General features: G+C 40.8%; 1 protein-coding gene across 1 annotated transcript in view; it reads left to right on the top strand.

Annotated features, from left to right (window-relative positions):
• Nucleotides 1-2,835: 2,835 nt before the first annotated feature.
• The window catches only part of MRPS18A (mitochondrial ribosomal protein S18A), a 39,008-nt gene continuing 14,993 nt past the window's right edge, over nt 2,836-26,850 (top strand). Inside the window, exons 1-3 of the mRNA XM_070734199.1 lie at nt 2,836-2,987; nt 10,849-10,880; nt 18,539-18,643. Of these exons, the coding sequence (XP_070590300.1) occupies nt 2,888-2,987; nt 10,849-10,880; nt 18,539-18,643 (237 nt within the window). The 5' untranslated portion in view covers nt 2,836-2,887. The remainder of the gene's footprint in view (nt 2,988-10,848; nt 10,881-18,538; nt 18,644-26,850) is intronic.

The raw sequence follows: 26,850 nt of genomic DNA, 5'->3' as shown, positions 1-26,850 counted from the left end.
TAAGAGGGAAGTGTAACAACCACCATGAAAAATGTATCAAACTAGGCTGGTAAGTAGCTACTTGCCTTGTCAACAATGGTGAAAATGAATTGCTGTCATATTGTAATACAAGCTAATCTGTGCCATGAGTCAACTGCAAGATGATACTTGTGACCTCAAGCAACTGTGGTTTTACATAAGAGAAAACAAACTTTCTAAAGTATAAAGAAAGAGGATGGGCCTAAGGGAAAATTTCAAATGGACCATTCAACTGTTTCGGGGAGAACGTGCTGAACACTTGAAAAATAACATCTTGTACCTCAACTAAGATGAGAAAAGGCAGGCCTATGCACTTACTTGCAGAAATGAACAAGAGACACATTGGGACAAACCTGTTAGTCCCCTACATTGATAAGAGGGTGGGTAAAATTGTGGATTCTTGAAAGTGTGAAGGCAATCTGAGGTATCCAACATGAAGCAATGTTAATAGCTGAGTAATGGAGCATGAGACTATATTCTCCCAGAGAACATCTAGAGATCTGCAGGGAAACTAGATTTACTACTATTTTTAGCTTTTCCTGGTGGTTATCAAATGTTCAGGAAAGGGAATGGAATGGAATAGTATAGAATAGAATAGAATAGAATCACTGTTGTATCGTCTGCAAACTTCAGTAGTTTAACAGATGGATCGTTTGAGATGCAATCATTAGTGTATAGAGAGAAGTGGTGAGAGTACACGGCCTTGGGGGGGGGCTGTGCTAATTGTACATGTATCTGATGTGATTTTTCCTAGCTTCACCTGCTGCTACCTGTCTTTTAGGAAGCTTGTGATCCACTTACAAGTGTGTTCAGGTACTGCTAGCTGATTTAGTTTGGTTAAGAGAACGTCCAGTATGATGGCGTTAAATGCTGAACTGAAGTCTACAAAAAGAACCCTAGCGTAGGTCATTGGAGATTCAAGATGTTGAAGGATGTAGTGTAGAGCCATATTAACAGCATCATCTGTTGGTTGATTTATTTGCTTGGTATGCAAATTGCAAGGGGTCTAACAGTGGATCTGTGATGGTTTTCAAGTGGAACATCACTAACCTTTCAAAGGTTTTCATAACTAAAGATGTTAGAGCAACTGGTCTGTAGTCATTCAGTTATTTGATGGAGGGCTTCTTCGGCACTGGGATGAAGCAGGAACATGGCACAACTCTAGTGATTTGTGGAAGATTTGGGTGAAGATGGGGGCCAATTGGTCAGCACAGACTTTTAAGCAAGAAGGAGTTATCTTGTCTGGGCCTGGTGCTTTTCCAGGTTTCTGCCTGTGAAATAGGTCTTCCTTCTTGACCTTGTATCCAGTAGGCATAGCATTAAAATCAAGTATTGCCTGGCTTTTGGAGTATTTTTTTTAGTGGTGGGTGACTGTTTTCCAACAATAGTTATTCAAATTTTCATTTTATTGGGATCTTGTAAATTGTTTTCATTCTCATATCCATTGATAAGACTCAAAAGTCTAGATTTGGTTATTTCTTGATTCTAGCAATCCGGTTTGATTCAGCCATTGCAAATATACAATCATTGAAGTCTGTAGATCACAATAGGTCATGTTTTCTATGGTGCAATTTGAAAACCACATTGTTGATTGTATAGTATTTCTAATGCATTCTTGAAAATACTGGACAGATTTGTTGGGAAAATATTGCAATTGAGAAAAAAAAGAGCAATCTTTCCAAAGCTGGAAATAGTAATTTCATACAAATGTAGGCCTAAGTACTTTTTTTTTGCAGTTTTTTGTGATGGATTCCAATACAGTTTTGAGTTCTCCTTTGCCTGTCTAAATATCTGCTAACTGTGGCTTTTTCCTATCCCTCCTCAAAATTGTGTCTGAGGAAACAAAATTAGCGCCATTAAGAATTAAAACTGTTGATGCTTAACAAACAGCAGCATCAGTATTTAAATTTAAGAGCTGGTATTTACAAAAATTTGAAATCCATGCGGAAAAAAACCCACAACATATATGCAGGAAGCGAAATCCGCAGGCGCCCCATCCTTCCTTCCAATAAGGGAAACAGTAGGATTCTTTAATACGTAAACACCCAATGGATTCATAATCATAACCCATTGTTAGAGCAAACGCATTTCGCATTTCACGGATGAGATCCTGGTCTGTTGTATCAGAAAAGGCTGTTTCCACAAACATAGTTCAAACCCCAAGGAAAGCTTCCCACCGAATGTCTATGGAGATTTATTTTATTTTTTAACTTATTCTATCTATCTATCTATCTATCTATCTATCTATCTATCTATCTATCTATCTATGCCACCCAATTCCCTAGGGACTCAGGGCAGCTGACAACAAAACTAAACATGGATCAATATAAAAACATTTCAATTTAAAATAATTGCAGCCATCCATTCATTCATTCATTCATTCTTGGTCCCAAAAGGTGCTTTTTTCTCCCCAAGAGGCAACTGGACTTTCTTTGTTTTTGCTTGAAGACGTTCCGGTTTTAATCCAAGAAGCTGAAGAAGAGCGGAAGAAGCTTCTTGGATGAGAAGCAAAGCATCTTCAAAGGAAAACCAAAAAACCCAGTTGCCTCTAAGGCAAGAGAAACCTTGGCCTCTTTAAGACTTGTGGACTTTAACTCCCAGAGTTCCTCAGTCCAGCTTTGCTAAGTATCTGACGGACGGCTATGCGAACTGAGGAACTCTGGGAGTTGAAGTCCATAAGTCTTAAAGTGGCCAAGGTTGAAAATCTCTGCTCTAAGGAGACCAGGAGGGGGGACCTTAGGGCTTCCCGCCGAGTGTGAGCAGCGCTTTTCTACCTGGGAGAGTTCGGGAGGGGCGGAGTGGGATACCGCCTTGCTCCAATCAGCGGAGACTCTGAAAGCGGAAGAGGAAGCGCCTCCGCACTTTAAAGATGGCGGCTCCCGTGGGACTTCTTTCTAGGTTTACAGCTCTTCTGCCCCGCTCCTTGGGTAGCTCCTGGATGAGGACTCCCTTTCGCGGACTCCGGCAGGGTGAGTGCCGACGTTTGTTTCCCGCGCGTAATGCTTCAAAACCAACGTCCGGGGTTCAGCGCTGACCGAGGACGGAGTGGTTGAGCGTCCGGGCGCCTTTCTCCAAGGTGGATGGATGCCGCTGAAACAAAAGTGCCGTTTCTGTGCAGTTTTTACGGTGTTATAGCCCGGAGATGGATGGGTCGGTGCACGTACACATAATCCCCGGGATGCACGGCTAATGCAAGGGAGAAAGGCAAGACTACCATATCAATTGCACAAATCTGTAAAATTCCTATGCCGGTACAGCTATAGGGTATCCTCACTATCTCCTTTCTCCTCCTCCGGGGTCTGTATGGTGGATGAATTCACTCTGTTGTAGCAAATGCACTTGAAAATACAGGTAGTCCTCGACCTACAACAGTTAGTTCAGTGACCCTTGGAAGTTACAACGACACTGATGAAAGTGACTTTTTAAAATTGATTTTCATATTTCCCACATCTTAATATTTCTTTTTTTTTCCTTTTTTTTTCTTTTTCAAAAGACAAACATTACAGACACAACACATAACATAAAAAGGAGCTACATTCGCTCCCCCCAAAATAGAAGTCTTCATAGTACAAAAAGGGAAAACTTATTATTGTTTAGATCAATTCAGAGAATTATAAAAAATACTTGTTACATTTCTCTATTTGTAGACAAATCTAATAATAAATTGAAATATATATATTTTCTAAAATCATTAAACATTTTTTTTGTTCAACCAGATATAAACCCTCTCCCAGGTTTTATAAAATTCTCATTTTAAAATCTAATTTATCACAAGAAGGCAAGTTATGGAAATACAGTATAAGGATTTAATAGATGATCAAATGAAATTGAAAACTAGACAAGAATTACAGGAAGTTGGAGTAACAATAGTGGCAATATGCCCAGATTCAGTCCACATATCAAAAGAATGCAAGAATGTATATATTTAGAAAAGGGAATAATGTTTTAGGGAAATTACTAATTAAAAATCAAGGAAAATTGATTGGGAAAGCATATAAATATTTGATTAGTTCAAAAACTGTTGGTTTGATTTTAAAAGATAACATGATATGTTGGTGTAGGAATTTTGAAAAAAGAAATAGATTTAGATACATGGGAAAGAGAATCAGATTAAGATGTTTTATAGATGACATCTACCCCCTAATAGACTTTCAAAAATGTTCCCAAATACATCCGCAAATTGTTGGAAATGTAAAAAAGAAACTGGCTCTTACTATCATCAATGGTGGACTTGCAAAAAAGCTAAACTCTACTGGAACAAAGTAGAAAGATGGTTTAGAGAAGTCACCTCACAAGAAATAAAGAAAACTCCAGAATTTTTTTTACTAGGTATTACAAATTGTAAATATAAAAAAGAAATTTATTATTTAATAACTCATATTTTGGTAGCGGCCAGGATTGTTTTTGCACAAAGATGGAAAGAAACGGATACTCCTAAAGAAGAGGAGGTAATTTAGAAAATTATTGAATGTGCTGAGATGGACATGATGACGAGGCGGTTAAATAATCAAGAAGAACCACATCTTAATATTTCTAAGCAGATACACATCCATATACACTGCTCAGCAAAATAAAGGGAACATTTAAGAAACACAAGATAACTCCAAATAAATCAAACTTCTATGGAATCAAACTGTCCACTTAGGAAGCAACACTGATTGACAATCAATTTCACATGCTGTTGTGCACATTCAACTTTGTACAGAACAAAGTATTCAATGAGAATACTGTATTTCATTCATTCAGATCTAGGATGTGTTATTTGAGTGTTATCTTTATTTTTTTGAGCAGTATATATATATATATACATTAATATTAATACATATATAGTTTATACAGTGGTTCTCAACCTTTCTAATGCCACAACCCCTTAATACAGTTCCTCATGTTGTGATGACCCCCAACCATAAGTCTAGCCCCAATTCTCCCAACAGAGCTTTAAGATGATTGGCAGGAAGGTCAGAGGGACACACCTACTGTAAATTGGTCAGATTGTAAAAATATGTTCCAAGGTACCAGAATAGAAGCTTTAGTTCCTAAACACCATGGGAAATTTATCTTTTCCCGTGGTCTTAGGCGACCCCTGTGAAACAGTCGTTCAACCCCCAAAGGCGTCCCGACCCCCAGATTGAGAACCACTCTTATACATTATACATTACTTTTCCTTGTCGTCTATTCTTACGTTCCCATCCTACATTGTCTTGTCATCTTTTTTTTGTTTATCCATTCATTCCATTTAATCCATATATTATGGTATTCAGAATCTTTTTATCCATTTAGTTCCATAGTTAGTCTGTCCATCTTGGCACAGTCATTTAAAAATAATAATAATTTCCTTCTCCAAAAGTGTCTGAGAGTCTTTCCATTGTTACACATATGTGATCTTTGCTGCTGTCCCAGTATGTAAAATTAGATATTTAATGTTTTGGGGGTATTATTTCATAAGAATTCCTAGTAAGAAGAACTCAGGTGTATACTCTTATCATTGTTCCTGTCATTTCCTGCATAAGTGAAAATAGACTTACGGGTATGTATTTTCCTCCAATACCGTTTAGCTTCAGGACACTTCCACCATGTATGAAAGAAGGTCCCTTGCTCTATTTTACATTTCCAACAGGTCAGATTAGAATTTGGGTATATTTTTGCCAATCTTGTTGGGTGCAAGTGCTACCAATAGAATATTTTATAATTGTCTTATTTATATGCTGTTGATCTTGTTAATTTAATATTCCTAGTCCAAATTTTCTCCCAGTCCGCCAGGTATATTTTATATCTGATGTTTTTTGGCCGTGCAGTCATCGGTCCTTTTACAATGTCTTAATTGTACAAAAAGATATTGACAAAATTGAACGGGTCCAACGACGGGCTACAAGAATGGTAGAAGGTCTTAAGCATAAAACGTATCAGGAAAGACTTAACGAACTCAATCTGTATAGTCTGGAGGACAGAAGGAAAAGGGGGAACATGATTGAAACATTTAAATATGTTAAAGGGTTAAATAAGGTCCAGGAGGGAAGTGTTTTTAATAGGAAAGTGAACACAAGAACAAGGGGACACAATCTGAAGTTAGTTGGGGGAATGATCAAAGGCAACATGAGAAAATATTATTTTACTGAAAGAGTAGTAGATCCTTGGAACAAACTTCCAGCAGACGTGGCAGATAAATCCACAGTAACTGAATTTAAACATGCCTGGGATAAACATAGATCCATCCTAAGATAAAATACAGGAAATAGTATAAGGGCAAACTAGATGGACCATGAGATCTTTTTCTGCCATCAGACTTCTATGTTTCTATGTTTCATGTTTGTCGAATTCTAGCAAATAATTGTATATTTTAGATATAATTTTTTCCTCTGGGCCTGTGAGTATTTTATTCAATTGTTGGGATTGCAATGAAAGTGACTTCTGGTTGTTGTTCAAACTTAACAACCGTTGCGGCATTCCCACAGTCACTTGATCAAAATTCAGATGCTTGGCAACTCTCATATTTATGACAATTGCAATGTTCCAAGATCATATCAAGCAGAGTCAATGGGGAAACTGAATCACTTAACAACCCACGTTATTTACTTAACAACTGTGGCAAGAAATGTCAGAAAATGAGGCAAAACTCACTTAACAAATGTTTCACTTAGTAACAGAAATATTGGGCTCAATTGTGGTCGTCAATCGAGGACTTAAAAAGTTCAGCTGTAAATATAGATGCAAATAATAGTGCATTGGATTGGTCCTCATGGATGTGGATTGTAGTGGGCGGAAAACCAGTGTGTCTAAACTGGGGGAAACTGCCATAATAAGAACGTGGAATAAATAAGTAGTCTTAAAGTAGTATCAAATGTCCGGATCAGTGTTAATTAAGATGTGGTGCGAGAATTCATTAGGTCCAAGAAATCAAAATTATTTGTCCGACAATGTTGAAAAATAATACAATAGCAAAACCCCATCAAATAATGTGCGGAATGTATGGACAATATATGCATCAATTTTAGTTTTTAATACGGTAAATGTCAATGAATAGAACCCCTTCAAACAAAGCTTTTTGGGAATCCTCTATAAATATTAAAAGTTAGAAGGGGTTCTGAGCGAAAAAGATTAAGAAGCATGTCTAGATAATCCATTAAAATTCTGATAAAACTTTAGGTTTCCCTATTTTTGTTAAGGATTTTCTTAAGGGAGGGGAATTGTTTAATAGTAGACCATATGGATTTTTGTGTGTGTGCGTGCACATGCATGTACACAGAGAGAGAGAGACAGAGACAGAGATTTAATCCCTGCTTCTTCCGGTTAAGGCTGAAAAAAACATTTATTGGAACCCAGAAAACTGCTACCATTGAAGAGACATGCTAGGGTTAATTATCTGACTCAGCAAAAGGATGCTCGCTTCCCATTTTCTTGTTCCATATATTTTCCATTGATTTAATATGTTTCATTTGTTTCTAAAGTATTTAGGAAGAAATATTAGTGTTGTGTGTTTTCTTTCAATATTATGATGTTGCACCGTACAACTTTAGTTTTTAATTTAATTTATTTGACTTCTATGCCGCCCAATCTCATGGGACTCAGGGCGGCTTTTCTGTGTAAGAATGGAGTAGGTCTGTAATCTGTGTAATCTAATATTCCTTTGGGTTGACAAAACAAAAAGAAAGAAAGAAACCAAGATCACACAGCCCTATTCTCTGTGCTTATCCATATCTTTCTTTTTAACTGAATTATCTTTGCTTCTGGCATGTCCACACATTTCATATGTTCTCTTTGGCTCTTTCTCCCATTTTTATTTTGTTGTTTTGTTTTGATTGAGGATCTCATCGTCTAATTAACAATAATTTATCCCATGTCCCACTTCTTCGCAACCCATTTAATCCTCCTTTGTTTTACCATTGAATTCATGCTCTTTATGTGATCAAAACTGTCTTATGGACTTATTGCAGTATCCATTTCATTTTCTATCCAATTTGTTCTTTATCCTACCGTCTCTAAGATTGTATTCTCCCTAGAGTCAATATGTTTGTTTCCCCAACATACCAGCCTCTCAATTTCATATAATCAAGTGGACAGAGTTCACACTTTTATGCAGACATTTTTGTATCTTTGAACAGTGCTACTTTACTTTCTTTCTTTCTTTCTTTCTTTCTTTCTTTCTTTCTTTCTTAGAAAACAAATCTTTGTTTATAAACATACGTAACAAACACTAAAACATTTAAAAACAATATGTTGTGTGACATATCTGTGTTACATTTCTTGTTGCACTTGTTCTCTATTACTTAGCTATTATTTACATACCATTCATTGTTTCTATACATTGTTTACTCTAGTAACTCTTTTTCTTTCTTTCCCTTTTGTCATCGATCCTCTTACTTTAACTCTCCAGTTTCTAACCTTTCTCTTTTTTTTACTATAAATCTTTACATTTTCCTTTTTTCCAGCCAGCAATAGAACCTATTCCAACATTTGTAGTATTCTGAGTCACTTTTATTTTTGAATTCAAATGATAATTTATCTGCGCAGTGTTATTTTTTCATTTACGTTCCCTCTGTAGGTATATTTTCATTTTTCCAAAATTGCGCGAAAACTATTCTCGCTGCTGTCATTATGTGTAAAATCAAATACATTTTATTCTTTCCGAACTTCTCCCGGGCTATTGCCAATAAAAAAAGGTCTGGGTTTCCTGTTTTCTTTTCTAATATTTCTTCTAGCCATTTCTGAATTCTTTCCCAATAAATTTTAACTTTCTCGCAACGCCACCATATATGATAGTAGGAACCAAATTCTTTGCTGACTCTAATCACATCACAAAGTGTAATTGCTGTGTTCATAATAAAACCGACACAGGTTTGGGGAAATGAAAATGTCTGCAAGAAAACAATCAAGTTCAGGGAACATCAAGACCCTCAGTCAATATAGAAGTAGACTGTGGACAAAACTTACAGAGAAAAGAATCTGTTAGGGGAAACGATTGTCCATCATCCTAGCTGAAAACAAGGGCAAGAAGAAATCCCTGCCATCATCACATAAGGCAAACACTGGATACAGGAGAAGATTCGCTGTTCCCTTTTAGTCCATAATGAATGGCTTTAATTCTTTTCAACCATGAAACAGACAAAGAGGTGACCACCAGCAGTTGGGGCAGAGAGTGAGATTTTCCAAAGAAACATTCCTGAAATTGAGCTGTTAACTTTTTTAAAAGAGACAGGAATATACACTCTGGGTACTTGAAGCTCTTAGACAAGGGCAAAATGAAGCACACATAAAATGGATTACACTTAACCACCCAGCTTTTTCATGTATTAGACTTCAGGATCTGAAATTCATTCATTGACTACAGCAAAATATACCTTCCCACTTTTGTAGGTGATTAAATCAGGTCCCACAGAGTTGGCCTTCTCCAGGTCCCATCAGCCAGACAATGTCGTCTGGTGAGGCCTAAGGGAAGAGCCTTCTCTGTGGCGGCCCCGGCCCTATGGAACGAGTTCTTCCCAGAGATCCTTACTGCCCCCACTCTTCCTGCCTTCCATAAAGTTCTAAAGACCCACCTCTGCCGGCAGGCTTGGGGCCACTGTAATTTTAATATCTTGGCTCGCCCGTTGACTGAATGTATGATGTATGAATCTGTTTAATTTAATTTAATTTATAAGATTTGTATGCCGCCCCTCTCCAAAGTCTTGGAGGGGCTCACAACAATAACAATGTAAACAAATCTAATACATTTTTTAAAAAATCTAAAAACCCATTATTAAAACCATACAACACATACCATACATAAATAATATAAACCCAGGAGCTCAATTTCCTCATGCCTGATGACATAGGTGGGTCTTCAGTAACTTACGAAAGGCAAGGAGGATGGGGGCGGTTCTGATCTCCGGGGGGAGTTGATTCCAGAGGGCCGGGGCCGCCACAGATAAGGCTCTTCCCCTGGGACCCGCCAGGCGACATTGTCTGGCTGATGGGACCTGGAGAAGGCCAACTCTGTGGGACTGATTTAATCACCTACAAAAGTGGGAAGGTATATTTTGCTCTAGTCAATGAATGAATTTCAGATCCTGAAGTCTAATACATGAAAAAGCTGGGTGGTTAATCCATTTTATGTGTGCTCTGCGTCTATTAATGATTGTTTTTCACTATTTGTGAATATGTATCGTAAAGGAAGAATCATTTATAGTATGAAAAGTGGTGAACTATTAGGAAGTATTTTCTGAGATGGCGAAAAATAAGGTAAATTTTGCTGCCATAATAAAAAGCTTTGACAAGAGATTGTACATTGTGATGATCCTTCCATCACTTGTGTCATAGAAACATTTCAGCTTATTTATTTCTCTCAGTTCCCCAGAATAACAAATTGCTCCACCTAGTTAGACGATCATCTCCACATTCCCCAGAATGTGGGGAGAAATTTAGACGATTACATTCCCCAGAATGTGGCAAGAAATTTAGACGATTACATGCTACCTATTATTTTCATCCTGAAAGTATTTGACAGGCTAATCGGTTCAGATTATTTTCACATAATTATTGCTGATGATTACTGCATTATACTTGTATCTATAATGTTTCAGTAATCTGGAAAATAGGCAGATTTTTTCCTCCTTTGATATAAATTGAATTTGTTTTAATTGCCCTCTCTGAGACTTTTGTGGAGTAATATTAGAGGATATATTTGAACAAATGCTGAGTATTGGGTTTCATATTCACTTCTTCAAATATCATATTCATTCTAATACTACATTTATTACTAGGTTACAGCAATTGTAAAAAGGTTCTTCATGACCTCAGTTTCTTTACTGGATTTAAATATATCTAACATTTTATTCTCATTTTTTGTGTTTGCAGTTACAGAAACTACTGAAGGGAACACCACAACGGTAAGTGTGCTGTACTTTCTGAATTGCAAATATTAACTTTTATAAACCATCAACTTTCAACTGAAAAACGGAACAGTAACCTTCAATGAATAATTAAATATGCATTTAAATCTTGATATGGTTATGGTATGATCAGGAAGACTCAGTGGCTAAGATGCTGAACTTGTTGATCAGAAAGGTTGTTGATCAGGCAATGGTTCAAATCCCTAGCGCCATGTAATGGAGTGAGCTCCTGTTACTTGTCCCAGCTTCTGCCAACCTAGCAGTTCGAAAGCATGTAAAAATGCAAGTAGAAAAATAGGGACCACCTTTGGTGGGAAGGTAACAGCATTCCATGCGCCCTTGGCATTTAGTCATAATAATAACTGGAGACCTCACCTACAAAAAGATATTGACAAAATTGAACGGGTCCAAAGACGGGCTACAAGAATGGTGGAAGGTCTTAAGCATAAAACGTATCAGGAAAGACTTAATGAACTCAATCTGTATAGTCTGGAGGACAGAAGGAAAAGGGGGAACATGATCGAAACATTTAAATATGTCAAAGGGTTAAATAAGGAGGGAAGTGTTTTTAATAGGAAAGTGAACACAAGAACAAGGGGGCACAATCTGAGGTTAGTTGGGGGAAAGATCAAAAGCAACATGAGAAAATATTATTTTACTGAAAGAGTAGTAGATCCTTGGAACAAACTTCCAGCAGACGTGGTTGATAAATCCACAGTAACTGAATACCGTGTTTCCCCGAAAGTAAGGCAGTGTCTTACTTTCTTTTTATCCCCAAAAGCCCCACTATGTCTTACTTTCGGGGTATGTCTTATATTGTCCCGGGCAAGGGTTGTATAAATACATTAGTAAACATGAAATAACAAATGCTATCTTTAGAATCACTTCCCAAACATAATATACAAAAAAACCCCAAGCGTGTCACATAGTTCGGTTTAAAAAAAAATTGACCTGTTGTGGATTTCTACCGTTTTTGCATATCTTTGCCAACAAATGTTACCACAACTTCTACAGGGATCCTACTAGCATATTATAGAGAGAGACTTTATTTCAGTATACAGAATGTAACTTTTTCCATATTCACTGAGCCATAGAGTTATCCATCAGTTTCTCCTAATGTTATTTAGTTCTAAACATTCTTCAAAAAACTAAAAAGCAAAAGAAAGTATGTACTGCTTGCCTATTTTACATAAATAAAATACAGTGATCCCCCAGTTATTGCGTCCCCGACCATTGCGAACAGGGTAATTTGCGATTTTTGAACCCGGAAGTCAAAACACCATCTGCGCATGCGTGCCCTTTTTTTCTATGGGCACGCATGCGTAGATGGCGCCGGGCAGATCAGCTGCTGGGCGGCTTCCCTGGGTCTTCCCCCTCTTGCTGGCGGGAGGGCGAAGGCCCCCCCCAGCACCCGCTCGCCCGCCCTTCGCCCGGGAAGTTCGCCAGGAGTCAGCGGAGAACGGCGCGCCTGTTTTAAAACGATCGGAGCCGGCCTGGGGGATCGGAGCCGGCCTGGGGGGATCGGAGCCGGGCTTTCCCTTTCAGGGCGGGCCAGCGGCGGGCGCGGCATCAACGAGGAGTTTGCGTGGGCGGCGGGGAAACCCCAATCTTCGGCTCCTCGCTGCTGGGAAGTAAAAACACCATCTGCGCATGCGCAGATGGTGTTTTTACTTCCGCAGCGCTACTTCGCGAAAACCCGCTCGTTGCGGGGGGTCCTGGAACGGAACCCTCGCAACGATCGGGGGATCACTGTATACTCATTTCTGGCCAAAATGTAATATTTCCTTATAATACACACACACACACTCACACACACATTCACATATATATATAAATAAGCCTGCAACAATATTAAAATTATGAGTAAACAAATTTCAAATATTAATTCCAAGTTGATTACAGCAATAGCAACATGTTCTATAATTTTAATTACATTCAAACAGAATTTTAATTTTGATGGAATAGTAAACTTTTATAGCCCTATATTAAGAAAAATCATCAAAGCTCATTGTTTTATATTTGTTTGATCAATATATTTTTCCTGATTCTACTCTGCCACATAGTTTTCTACAGCAATTTTAAGTTATGTACCAGAGATCCAGTTTTATTATGAGTTTAAATGAGAAGTTATGTAGTCACTTTCAATTTATGGATAAGCCCTTCAGCATGAAACTGGATACAATGGATAAAACAAAATGATATCTTAGCTGGTAATTCGGTATTTCAAGGAATACCTTCTCTATTATGGAGGACTATGAAACCTTCAGACATTTTCAACTATTTTCTTCCAGGTGCTTCCTATCCCACTCATGTTTGAGGGAAGCATGCATGGTACCCACATAAGACTACTTACGGGACCATATCCTGCCACATACCTCCCAGAGACCAATCAGATCACACGGGGTTGGCCTTATCCAAGTCCCGTCAACTAAGCAAGTGCAGGTTGGCAGGCCAGCGGGAGAGGGCCTTCTCTGTTCTGCCCTGGCCCTTTGGAACCAACTACCCTCGATATTCCTCCCTCCCCTCCACACCCGCGCGCCTGCTTCACCTCGCTAAATAGGGTCTAGCGCCTGAGGGAGGATGAGAAATTTAACGGCCATGGGGAAAGGCAACCGAGCGAGACTCGTGAGGTAAACTCATTTCTCAGCATGGACCAGCAAAAGGCGGCGGCGGGAGGGAATACAAAGAACAACTGGAGAGATGGAGCAGTACTGGGCTACCCAGGCTTCAAAGAAAAAAGTTCGCTTCAGGGCAAGGGGGCGCAACCGACGCCGCTTTCGTAAGACCCCAGAATCCCTCTAAGTTCCAGTTGCTAACAAAACAAGCCGCGGAGATCGGTCTGTGCGCCCACCTCCTGCCTTTCTGAGGGGACAACTCCGACACCTTCCCCCCTTCCCGGCCCCGCTCGCTCCCGCAGGTTTCCACTGCGGTCTCACCCTTTCGCTTGCTCTACCCGTTCCCCCTCCTTCCGAGGCCCCTTAACGAACTTTAACCGCTTCTTCCTCGACGACTGCCTCTCTTTCTTCGTCGCTCCCCGCGCCCCACCACCCGGCTTCAGCTTGAGGAGAGGCGAGTCCTTTTTCCTTCGGCTGGCTGCCTTTGCACAGGGCCTGACGGCGGGCAGCGTCGAAGTACCTTTTAAAGGGACAGGCCGCGGCGGCTGCTTTCGGAGTGAAGGGAGGGGGGGGAGTTCGGTGAAGTCGTCTCCTCCTTCTCCTCCCAGGCGCTCCGCATCCACTTGCGCTTCTCCTTCTTCCCTCTCGCCTCGCCGAGTCAGGCGCAGAAGGCTTAGCGGGGGTCCCCGGGCGGCGGGACGACTCCCTTTCCCTGCCCCCGCCGTCCCAAGGCCATGTCCACAGGCTCGCTGAGCGATGCCGAAGACCTCCCTGAGGCGGAGATCCTGGGTAGCCTGAAAATGGACCGCTGCCGCTCGCCGGCCGCTCCACGCCACAGCCCCGCGCAAGGCTCGGCCGGCGAGCAGGGCTCCCCGGGCAAAGGTCGGGGCGCGGCGGCGGGCAAGGCGCGTAAGAAAACCCCGGGCAAGAAGAGCCCTCCGGGAACGGCTCCCCCCCCCCCGCAATACCCCCGTGTTTCCCCGAAAGTAAGACATATGTCTTACTTTCGGGGTACGGCTTATATTAGCCGACCCCCATATGTCTTACAATCGGGGGTGTCTTACTATCGGGGAAACACGGTATAAACATGCCTGGGATAAACATATATCCATCCTAAGATAAAATGCAAAAAATAGTATAAGGGCAGACTAGATGGATCATGAGGTCTTTTTCTGTCGTCAGTCTTCTATGTTTCAGTAATAATAATAATAATAATAATAATAATAATAATAATAATAATAATAATAATAATGTATTAGATTTGTATACCGCCCCTCTCCAAAGACTCGGGGCGGCTCACAACAACATAAACAGTGTACAAATCCAATTTTAAAAAATACAATTTAAAACCCTTATAATAAAATAATCACACAATCCAATCAAACCATACGCCAACCCTTGACAATTGGGGAGAGGTGTTAATTTCCCCATGCCTGGCAGCAAAAATGAGTCATGCCAGCCACATCACCACAGAATCGTCATCAGACAGCGCTGGCTCTTCAGCTTTGAAACGAAGATGGGCACCGCTCTCTAGAGTCAGGAACGACTAGCATGTACTGTATGTGTGAGGGGAACCTTTATAGTTATGAACAAAGCTTACCTAACTCCTTATGAAGTTAAGCTTCTCAATATGTTTTCAGAACTTGCTATTACTGTATAATCCTTGTTATTTTAGTAAAAACCACCGTTTCTTACAGGATAGGGATCAGTATCGGGTTGCTACCGGAATGGGCGGGTAGCAGAAATGGAACTGCGTGCGCAGCTTCAGTGACCGGCGGGTGGGTGCGTCACGGTGAGGTTTGGCTTCTGCGCATGAACAGGAAGCAAAATGTCACAAGAGAATGTGCGCGTGCGTGAGATTTCGGCAATTTTCAAATCAAAATCCAAACAAGCAATTTAAATTGGAACCCCCGCCTGATAGGGATGTCTGCAAGTCTGAATAAAGCAGTGTTTCCCAACCTTGGCAACTTGAAGATATTTGGACTTCAACTCCCAGAATTCTGGGAGTTGAAGTCCAAATATCTTCAAGTTGCCAAGGTTGGGAAACATTGGAATAAAGAATATGAACTTACAGGATCCTCTTTAAATTTACTGAAACACTATGGAATTCCTGCCGATCAAATGAATATACTCACAAGAAAAAAAAATACTCTGTGATGTTAAGAACATAATACAGATAAAATTAAATATGCTTTGCCAATTTTGATTTTGATTTTTCTCCTGGTTTATTAGTGTAATCTGAAAATGTTTTCCTGGGTGGTTTGCTTCTTTCCTGGATGTCGTAAACGTCAACTTGAAAAACAAAAGCAAAGAAAAAACTCTTTTGTGAGAAAAGTGCACCGCCTTCCCATCCAGCACTTAGCATCATTTTGTGAAAACACTTGTGGTGAAGTCATGGTCATCCACTTTAATTTTCAGGACCTTTCCAAAGTAATCTATGCTTCATATGGAGCTGTGTAATGATGGCCTTTGCAGTCTAAATTGCTATACAATTTTTTGAGCCAGGTGACACTAACATTTTACTGGAATTTTTAAAAAAGAGACTGAATAGTCACTTGTCTGAAATGGTATAGGGCAGTGAGGGCTAACCTTTTTGCTGTTGTGTGCCAAAAGTGGGGGGGAGCACGGGTGGCCGCACGCATGCATGCCCACACCCATAATTCAGTTGTGCCCCCCCCCCATGCATGCATATCCAACCCACCCACCTCTGCAATCCCCCACTTTTGGAACACAATGGCACAGTGGGTTTTTCACCCTCCCCAGGCTCCAGAGGCTTAATAGGAACCAGGGGGGTGAAAACGGCCTTCTCCCCCAAGAGATGCTCTGGAGGCGGGAAATGCTCCATTTCCCATTTTTTGATTTGATTGATTGATTGATTGATTGATTGATTGGATTTGTATGCCGCCCCTCTCCGGAGACTCGGGGCGGCTAACAACAATAATAGAACAGTATACACAATAATCCAATAGTAAAAACAATTAAAAACCCATTAAAGTAAAAACCAAACATACATACAGACATACCATGCATAAAATTGTAAAGGCCTAGGGGGAAAGAGTATCTCAGTTCCCCCATGCCTGACGGTAGAGGTGGGTTTTAAGTAGCTTATGAAAGGCAAGGAGGGTGGGGGCAATTCTAATCTCTGGGGGGAGTTGGTTCCAGAGGGCCGGGGCCGCCACAGAGAAGGCTCTTCCCCTGGGTCCCGCCAAGCGGCATTGTTTAGTTGACGGGGCCTGGAGAAGGCCAACTCTGTGGGACCTAACTGGTCGCTGGGATTCGTGCAGCAGAAGGCAGTCCCTGAGATAATCTGGTCCGGTGCCATGAAGGGCTTTATAGGTCATAACCAACACTTTGAATTGTGACCGGAAACTGATCGGCAACCAGTGCAGACTGCGGAGTGTTGGTGTGACATGGGCATATTTGGGAAAGCCCATGATTGCTCTCGCAGCTGCATTCTGCACGATCTGAAGTTTCCGAACACTTTTCAAAGGTAGCCCCATGTAGAGAGCGTTACAGTAGTCGAGCCTCCAGAAGCTTTCTAGGAACCTGGGAAGGGTGAAAACTCCCCCCCCCCTCAGGTCCTCCGGAGGCCAGAAACACCCTCCCATCATTAAATGGGACTAAAAGACTCTTTCCACTTCTCTTCTGACTGATTGATTCGTTTGAATATACTGTAGTTCTTATGTACTAATAACCACATTAAATCAATTTGAGGCTTAAACCAATAACTCATTTTATTTACCCATTTTATGAACAAATCATTTCAAGATGACAGCCATTGTCTATGGAAGTGTGGATTACTAGTCCTGCAACTCTATCCCTAAGGTTGTGTTGTTGTTTTTTTAATTAGCATTACTAAATAGTGTTCAAGACTGGTTTGCTGACATCAAAAAAGATCAAGAACAAAACTCAAAGCACTTTCAGAAGATGAGTTTTATTTAATTTATTAGATTTGTATGCCGCCCCTCTCCAAAGACTCGGGGCGGCTCACAACAATAATAAAAAACAATATTATAGCGAAACAATCTAATATTAAAAAGAAGCATATAAAAACCCTATCATATTTAAAACCAAACAACACATACATACCAAACATAAAATATAAAAGCCTGGGAGAAAGGTGTCTCAACTCCCCCATGCCTGGCGGTATAGGTGGGTCTTGAGTAGTTTACGAAAGACAAGGAGGGTGGGGGCAGTTCTAATCTCCGGGGGGGAGTTGATTCCAGAGGGCCGGGGCCGCCACAGAAAAGGCCCTTCCCCTGGGGCCCGCCAAACGACATTGTTTAGTCGACGGGACCCGGAGAAGTACCTGTATTTATAGAAATACCCTATTGGTCTGAAGATAAAATAAAAATAAGGGCTTTAGCATTTAAACCCAGCTTCTGCCTTTAAATCTTTGACAGAACATGATTAAATATATTTTGCAGCAAACAGATTTCCAAATCGTGATTGGGTCCATAATTTGCCACATTTGCAAATATGTCCTCAGAGCTTCTTTTAGAATTCGAATAGGTACCTAGTTGACAGAAAATGCCTTTTGTCAATTAAGCTTTTTGCTAAAATACATTCATAAAAAACACGTTATGGATTCCCATAACTTTAGACACTTTAAATTTAGTGGAGCAGTTTTGGGAAATTTGCAACATTATTGTAATTCAAGGAGCAATTATGAAATAAGTTACGTCTTTGAACATGATTAGATAGGACTGTGGGCTCTATTGCTTTGAGGAGGAATTATTAGCTAGATAGACAGAATGCATCCCTTGTGTAAGACAGGATCCCCCTAATAGGATCCTGTCTGATATCTGTTTCTAGTACTGTATTTCAGAACAAAAGTGGTACTTTCAAACTGCTACTTAAAATTCAAAGTTTTTTTTCCTTTGTTCAAGTGCACTCTCTGAAATGTAAGTTGGTAGCAGCTAAGTCTAATTATCCTTTTCTGCAGTTTGATGTATTGATATTGTAGGTGCTGAATAAATTAATGTAGGAAATCAAACAGCAGTTTTTTAAACTCTTACTCAAAAATTCTTAATACCTTAGATCGAAGGCAAAGTTATAGACGATGTGGAAATCCCAAGCCCTCCAAATCCTTCTGGTAACTGTCCAATTTGTCGCTGGAACTTGAAACACAAGTACGATTATATGGTAAGTTTTTATTCTAATACTTGCTAAAATGTAGCTGTGCTGAGATTGTCCTGCTAAGGACAAAGTACAGTGATACCTCGTCTTACAAACACCTCGTCATACAAACTTTTCAAGATAGAAACCCGGGGTTTAAGATTTTTTTGCCTCTTCTTACAAACTATTTTCACCTTACAAACCCACCGCCGCTGCTGGGATGCCTCGCCTCCGGACTTCCGTTGCCAGCAAAGCACCCATTTTTGCACTGCTGGGATTCCCCTGAGGCTCCCCTCCATGGGAAACACCACTTCTGGACTTCCGTGTTTTTGTGATGCTGCAGGGGAATCCCAGCAGGGGAATTCCAGCAGCGCAAAAACGGGCACTTCGCTGGCAACGGAAGTCCGGAGGTAGGGTTTCCCAGCGAGGGAAGCCTCAGTGAAATCGCAACATCGCAAAAATACAGAGGTCCGGAAGTGGGGTTTTGAGGACTTTGGTGTTTTTGCGATGCTGCAATTTCACTGATGCTCCCTTCACTGGGAAACCCCACCTCCAGACTTCGGTTGCCAGCGAAGCGCTTGTTTTTGCGCTGCTGGGATTTCCCTGCAGCATCAAAAAAACACGGAAGTCCAGAGGTGGGGTTTCCTATGGAGGGGAACCTCAGGGGAATCCCAGCAGCACAAAAACGGGCACTTCGGCTGGCAAAAGGGGTGAATTTTGGGCTTGCACGCATTAATCGCTTTTCCATTGATTCCTATGGGAAACATTGTTTCGTCTTACAAACTTTTCACCTTAAGAACCTCATCCCGGAACCAATTAAGTTTGTAAGACAAGGTATCACTGTATAGCTAAATCCGGTTATTTCTAGATCATTTAGAGTCCCTTGAGAGTTAAGCAGTACAGTATACACATCCAAAAAAATAAAATAAAAAATTCTCATTATTTGTATGCCCGGTATTGTCTAATGAAATAATCAACTGTCTTAAAGGTCAACTCTTCTTTGCATACAATGTCAGGATTGCTGAGAAGCAAAATTACATGTGTAAACTTTGTTACTGCTAAATTACATACCAGCAAAGCCTAATGCCTAGAACATTGTTTTTAGTTGAAAATAGTAATTTCCATTCTTAGAGGCATCACACAAAAGGAAAAGAAAATAGAAGAAAAACAAAACTAGAAAGCAAAAATGCCAATTCTTTTGTAATCACTGTAGTAGGCAGAAATTTTTCAGAGGGAGAGATTTGCAATAAAGGATATGTTCATAATGTGTCTATGTAGTATGCACAATGTTAATACAGTGATCCCCCGCTCGTTGCGAGGGTTCCGTTCCAGGACCCCCCGCAACGAGCGGGTTTTCGCGAAGTAGCGCTGCAGAAGTAAAAACACCATCTGTGCATGTGCAGATGGTGTTTTTACTCCCGCAGCGCTAGCGAGGAGCCGAAGATTGGGGGCGGCGCGGCTGTTTTAAAACGTCGCCGCCGGCATGGGGGGCTTCCTAGCAGCCCCCCAAACCCGGGTTGCGGGTCCGGGGGGTGCTGGCAAGCCCCCCATGCTGGCGGCGACATTTTAAAACAGCCGCGCCGCCCCCAATCTTCGGCTCCTCGCTAGCGGGCAGGCAGGCGGCGGACAAGCCTTTCGCTTGCGCTGGCTCTCGCCGCTTTCGAGCTGAGTCCTGGAGCGAATTCGCTTCAGGAATCAGCTCAAAAGCGCCGACAGCCAGCGCCAGCGAACGGCTTCTCCGCGCTAGCTGTCGCCGCTTTCGAGCTGAGTCCTGGAGCGAATTCGCTTCAGGACTCAGCTCAAAAGCGGCAACAGCCAGCGCCAGCGAACGGCTTCTCCGCGCTGGCTGTCGCCGCTTTCGAGCTGAGTCCTGGAGCGAATTCGCTTCAGGACTCAGCTCAAAAGCGCCGACAGCCAGCGCCAGCGAACGGCTTCTCCGCGCTGGCTGTCGCAGCTTTCCAGCTGAGTCCTGGAGCGAATTCGCTTCAGGACTCAGATCAAAAGCGCCGACAGCCAGCGCCAGCGAACGGCTTCTCCGCGCTGGCTGTCGCCGCTTTCCAGCTGAGTCCTGGAGCGAATTCGCTTCAGGACTCAGCTCAAAAGCGCCGACAGCCAGCGCCAGCGAACGGCTTCTCCGCGCTGGCTCTCGCCGCTTTCCAGCTGAGTCCTGGAGCGAATTCGCTTCAGGACTCAGCTCGAAAGCGGCGAGAATGAACGGCGTGGGCGGGCGAAGGGCGGGCGGCAGCGAGGAGTTTGCGTGGGCGGTGGGGAAACTCCTTGCTGATGCCCGCTGCTCGCCCTCCCGCCAGCAAGAGGGGGAAGACCCAGGGAAGCCGCCCAGCAGCTGATCTGCCGGGCGCCATTTACGCATGCGTGCCCATAGAAAAAAAGGGCACACATGCGCAGATGGTGTTTTGACTTCCGGGTTGAAAAATCGCAAATTACCCTGTTCGCAATGGTCGGGGACGCAATAACCGGGGTATTACTGTATACCTCTAACTATACTGTGCACACATAAGCACATATAAGTTAAACTCTCCTGAAGTTTGCTGGCAAATTGATTTCTTCCATAAATCTGATAACATGATATGACAGGAAAAGGTTTTCATCTTCTAGGATGGGAATCTAGGAAATCTATAAAATCTATAAAATCATTTGCTTTAACTGACTTCCAGCATCTTCAAACTAAAATGTACCCCTATCTTACGTTGAAAGACCAAGGAATAATAGCTATTTTTTCTTGGAACGTTGGTGAATAAATATGTACTTAGCAGAATTAGAATCTGTAGATTGTTGGATCTCTGTTTATTTTCACATTGCTAACCAGCCATGTTGTTGAATGTAATACGACTTGTGCATGTTTTGGATTTCATACTGAACAAGCATTCTTGGAACTATAACATATTTCATGAAATCATTTATTTTGTGACTGATTGCACATTTATGAAAACGTAGTCCTAATTAGGATTGGGAGTCTACTATTTCCAGCAATTTCTGGTGAGTGGGTAATAAGGTTTCCAAGATAAATAAAAAGTATTATAGGTCTACCCTTCTATTTTCCAGTGAGTAAGCCTTAGATCTAGACAATATCTTTCCAGCTGTAGTCAAAATTCCCAAGAGTAAAATATCATAAGCTGTTGAAGATTGGTAGTAATCATGGACTGGATGAAGAAAAAGAAATTGACACTTAATCCAAACTAGACAGCTGTGTCCCTGGCTGATTAAAAGGCAGTTCAAGGAAAGTTACTAAATAGTTTTAGCAGCATTGTTTAAGGAAGGCTGAATATATATATTTTTTCCAAATATGCAGTGTCATTTTATTTAGTTTATAATCCATCCCACGATTCTGCAGCCTTAGTATCACAAAGAAGATAACTGGATATTTTACCAATGTAACTCTTCACAGTGCATGGGGAAGCATAGTTTCTGAGCAGCCAAGCATCAAGACATCAAGTCTTATTCCAAAAGAGAATAGATTATGCCCATGAAATAGGAGGGGAAGAGAATTGGCAGCTATGCTTTTAACTCCACACAAATGTTATATCAGATATCCTTCATGTTTATAATAAATTGTTGGGCTTCTGCAGTCAACTTTGCAACTTTTGTCCCCCATCCAGGATATATTGCACTTTTTTAAAAAAAATAGCAAACTAAGTGATTGGGATAAAACATCAGGCTGCAAACAAAATAAAACTTGACTTTGAAACATTATAAATGGTCACACACAAACCAATTTTGAAATCCTGAATTTTTGAACAGTTACGGGGCAGAAAACATATCTTACAAGTATTTTCTTTCTCTGGGGCACTGTTCACCTAAGACTGGAAATTTTAATCCTTTGAAATAAATATTCCATATCCATTTGGATCAGCTTTTTAAATAGAACACATACTTCCTCCTTTGGAGAAGAAGGAGCCATAATAGTTGTTGTATCGTTGGAAATTCTTATGAAAGCGTTTTAATGCAAGGAGAAGGAACATGTGATTTTTTTTCTGGCTTATCCTAGCCTGCACATGCACAAGGAGAACTGCTCCCCTGGAATCCATCTCTGATACTATCGGTTACTTTCCTAGTGTGCCTCTACTCCAGCTGCTTTCTCCTTGTCCCTTTGGTGAATGGGAGTGAGACCCTGCCTATGGGACCCTTGAAACAGAGCTTCTGAAAGCAAGACCAAGTGATTTTCCCATTCAGAACCTGGCTCTGAACTCATTCTCTGCTTGGCCCTGCAATTAAAAACTGAACCAATTCATCATCATCTTTTTTTTCCCATATAACAACAGGACACCAGGAGACTTTAGACGATTTGAAAAGTTTATGGCGTTTGAAAGAATTAAAAGAAGTTCATTATGTTTTGAAGATAAAGGGAGCTTCGTTTTTATTAGTTTTTCTTTAAGTTTAATAATATCCTAGTCACTTAATTATGTGTGTGTTTTTTTAATATGGCTTTCTTTGAAACAGAGATGGTTAGAATTGCCAAAAGAGGGCTACAAATAAGCAGCAGCTCTTTCGCAACCCAAAATAACAGCATGGGATGAGAAGAGTGCGCTGGTTGTATAAACAAATCCCGAAGGTCATTTAGTCAAATTATTAGCACTTGTCAGGAGTCCAGGTGGCCTTGGGTATTGGTCCGGCCCACAATTCCAGCCAGATTTCTGCTTCCAGAGAATACGTTGCTCATGATGGATTTTTGTTTACCTAGCAGGAGAAATCAAATACTCTGTCCAGATGAAGGCAAAACTTTTTTTTATTTCCTCTCCTCTTGCTTGGAACACAATACGCCTGACCATGATGAAATGTCATCTCCCTTTGGCAGTGGAGAAAGGAGACCGAACTGAGGCTTTGCTTCGGAGTTCCAAATTAATTCAATCCAAGTTGTTTTCATCAGATCCTACAGATTATAGGGCTGGGAACCCGGGTTCAGTCTCTCCCAGGAGCTGCCCAGTGATTAAAGCAAAGCTGTAGTTGCAATTTTGGCTGCCCATTAGCACACAGTGTTAATTTCATGGAACATGACAGCAGAGCTAATCTCTGCCAGAATTTTTTTTTTTCCTTTTAACTCTTTTGCACTTGTTTCTCTGTCGTCTTAAAACGCTGTATCTTTGCACTGTCTTGTCATATAGATGAACACTGAATGAGCAATATTACATTGATGGACTTGGGGGTCTGTGTATTAAAAAAAATTAAAAAGATCGAAAACTAACAAACTAATACAGAATAAAGGTAAGGGGGGGAGAAAAGAAAGATAAAGTCAAAAGTGCGAAAGAAAGTATTAAAAAAGCAGCTCCCAATTTTTATTAATTAATTAATTAATTTGTTTATTTATTTATTAGATTTGTATGCCGCCCCTCTCCGTAGACTCGGGGTGGCTAACAACAGTAAAAAACAATATAAACAAATCTAATATTAAAAGTAGTTTAAAAACCCCAATTTAAGAAACCAATCATACATACAAACATACCATGCATAAATTTTGTAAGTCTAGGGGGAAGGGAATATCTCAATTCCCCCATGCCTGACGATAGTGGTGGGTTTTAAGGAGCTTACGAAAGTCAACGAGGGTGGGGGTAACTAATATCTGGGGGGAGTTGGTCCCAGAGGGTCGGGGCCGCCACAGAGAAGGCTCTTCCCCTGGGTCCCGCCAGACGACATTGTTTAGTCGACAAGACCCGGAGAAGGCCAACTCTGTTGGACCTAACCGGTCGCTGGGATTCGTGCGGCAGAAGACGGTCCCGGAGATATTCTGGTCCGATGCCATGAAGGGCTTTATAGGTCATAACCAACACTTTGAATTGTGACCGGAAACCGATCGGCAACCAATGCAGACTACAGAGTGTTGGTGTAACATGGGCATATTTAGGGAAGCAGTTCTAAGTATAAATGTGCATTTTACTTACTCGTACTCTATGGTTACAACATAGCAGTCTTTTTTTCTGTAAACTGGTTTTTCCGATCGTCGAAATTATAAATTCACTTGTTTATGTTTCACACACAAAGTCTGTGAGAGTTCCTAATCAACAATAAATAAATGCGGCTTTTCTCTGATCAAAGGGATCAGTTTGAATATCTCAGCAAACTCCATCATCCTCACCATCCATTCCTCCATTGTGGGCAGTGTCCAATCTTTCCATCTTTTGCATATAATAATCTTGCTGCAGTTAACAAAGGACTTGATGCTTCAGTTGAGCCCTGGTAAGATGAAATGGCTATGAGTTTAAGGAGCCTCAGGATCTGTAGATTTATCATCCTTAGTTCTGGATGGGCTTTGACAGACCTGGCATGCAATCTGGCCATTCTTCTAATGTAATCCATCTGTACTATAATTCTGGAATTTCAAATATTACCGTAATACATCTGAGGCAGAAAAGGGAGTTTTAGCAATGCACAAAGGTTATTTTCAGCAGCGTAAATTAATTTGTCCTGTGAATAATTTACATTATTTATAATTCTACTTGTAATTCTTCTAAAATCTGGCTGCTTGATGCCAAAGTCACTAATCTTGACAAATAAGTAGGTAATAGATGCATTTCCAAACAGGTATTTACTATTTTTGAATTTTATATTTCTTAGATACAGTGTAAAACAATCTTAGACTAGTAGAGCCACGTTTTCATGTTTTTGCTAATGTTTTTTTTTTAACTTTAGTATTAGATTACTCCATGACTTGTCCTACTTCTCTATAACTGTGTAACAGTAACTTTAAATATTCTAGTTATACTTTCACCCAAGAACATATACAAATGCTTCTTGTGGCTTGGTTTTCCTCATAATCATTGCCTGAGAACATTACTTGAATGCCTGGAATGCATTCCAAAATAGGTCGCTGTGCTGCATTTCTTCTCTTTCTGAAGAAAAACCCTAAGTAAAATCATATTTTTGGGAAAAATTAAAAGTATCTAGAAAATTAGAGCATTCTAAAGTTCTTTTTAAAATCAATTTTATTTCCATAAAGATAAAACAGAAAAAGAAACAAAACACAAAGATATGTTCATCATCCAAAAAAAGTCAAAACAAAACGTGTTAACAGAGGGATAGAATCAAGAATCACGTGAAGTGTTAATACTTATTTATTCATTCATTCATTCATTCATTCATTCATTCATTTGTCCAATACACAAATACATAGGAAGAAAAATAGACATGTGATAATATATATAAGGGTGAAAGTGAACTTAGAGGAGAGGATATATGAAAGGAAGAGAATATATAAGATAGGTGAAAGAAAGGAAAGACAATTGGACAGGGGACGAAAGGCACACCAGTGCACTTATGTACGCCCCTTACTGGCCTCTTAGGAACCTGGAGAGGTCAATTGTGGAGAGTCTAAGGGAGAAGTGTTGGGGGTTAGGGGTTGACGCAGTTGAGTCCGGTAATGAGTTCCACGCTTCGATAACTCGATTGTTGAAATCATATTTTTTACAGTCAAGTTTGGCGCGGTTCGTATTAAGTTTGAATCTGTTGCGTGCTCTTGTGTTGTTGCGGTTGAAGCTGAAGTATTCATTGACTGGTAGGACATTGCAGCATATGATCTTGTGGGCAATACTCAAAACACTTTATAAGGCCTTGGTAAAGCCACATTTGGAATACAGCTTTGGTCGCCACGATGTGAAAAATGATGTTGAGACTCTAGAAAGAATACAGAGAAGATCAACAAAGATGATTAGCGGACTGGAGGCTGAACATATAAAAATGGTTGCTGGAATTGGGTATGCCTAGTTTAATAAAAAGGACTAGGGGTGACACGATAGCAGTGTTTCAATATCTCAGGTGTGCCACAAAGAAGAGGGAATCCAGCTGTTCTTCAAAGCACCTGAAAACAGGACAAGAAGCAAAGGATGGAAACTAATCAGGGAGAGAAGAAACCTAGAATTAAGGAGAAATTTCCTGATGGAACAATTAATGAGTGGGACAACTTGCATCCAGAAGTTGTAAATGTTCTAACACTGGAAGTTTTTAAGACAACCATTGGACAACCATTTGTCCAAAATGGCATAGGACATTGAAGATGAAGTTTTTCGGCACCGAGTGCCTAAACTGGAAAGCACACACTGGAGCCCTGGAAACTGAAAGACCAGATATTAATAATAATTTATTAGATTTGTATGCCGCCCCTCTCCGAGGCCTCGGAGCGGTGCTCATGTGCATGCCAGCTGTCTTTGGATTTCTGGCGCGCACATGCATGGCAGCCAGCTGATCTTTGTGTATCCCGGAGCACCAGAAACCAGAAGACCATTTGC

This window comes from Erythrolamprus reginae, chromosome 1, assembly GCF_031021105.1.
Source record: "Erythrolamprus reginae isolate rEryReg1 chromosome 1, rEryReg1.hap1, whole genome shotgun sequence".
NCBI classification, from domain to species: Eukaryota; Metazoa; Chordata; class Lepidosauria; order Squamata; family Dipsadidae; genus Erythrolamprus; species Erythrolamprus reginae.
The sequence above is the reverse complement of the archived record's forward strand: the minus strand, read 5'-3'. Positions and strand labels throughout refer to the sequence as shown.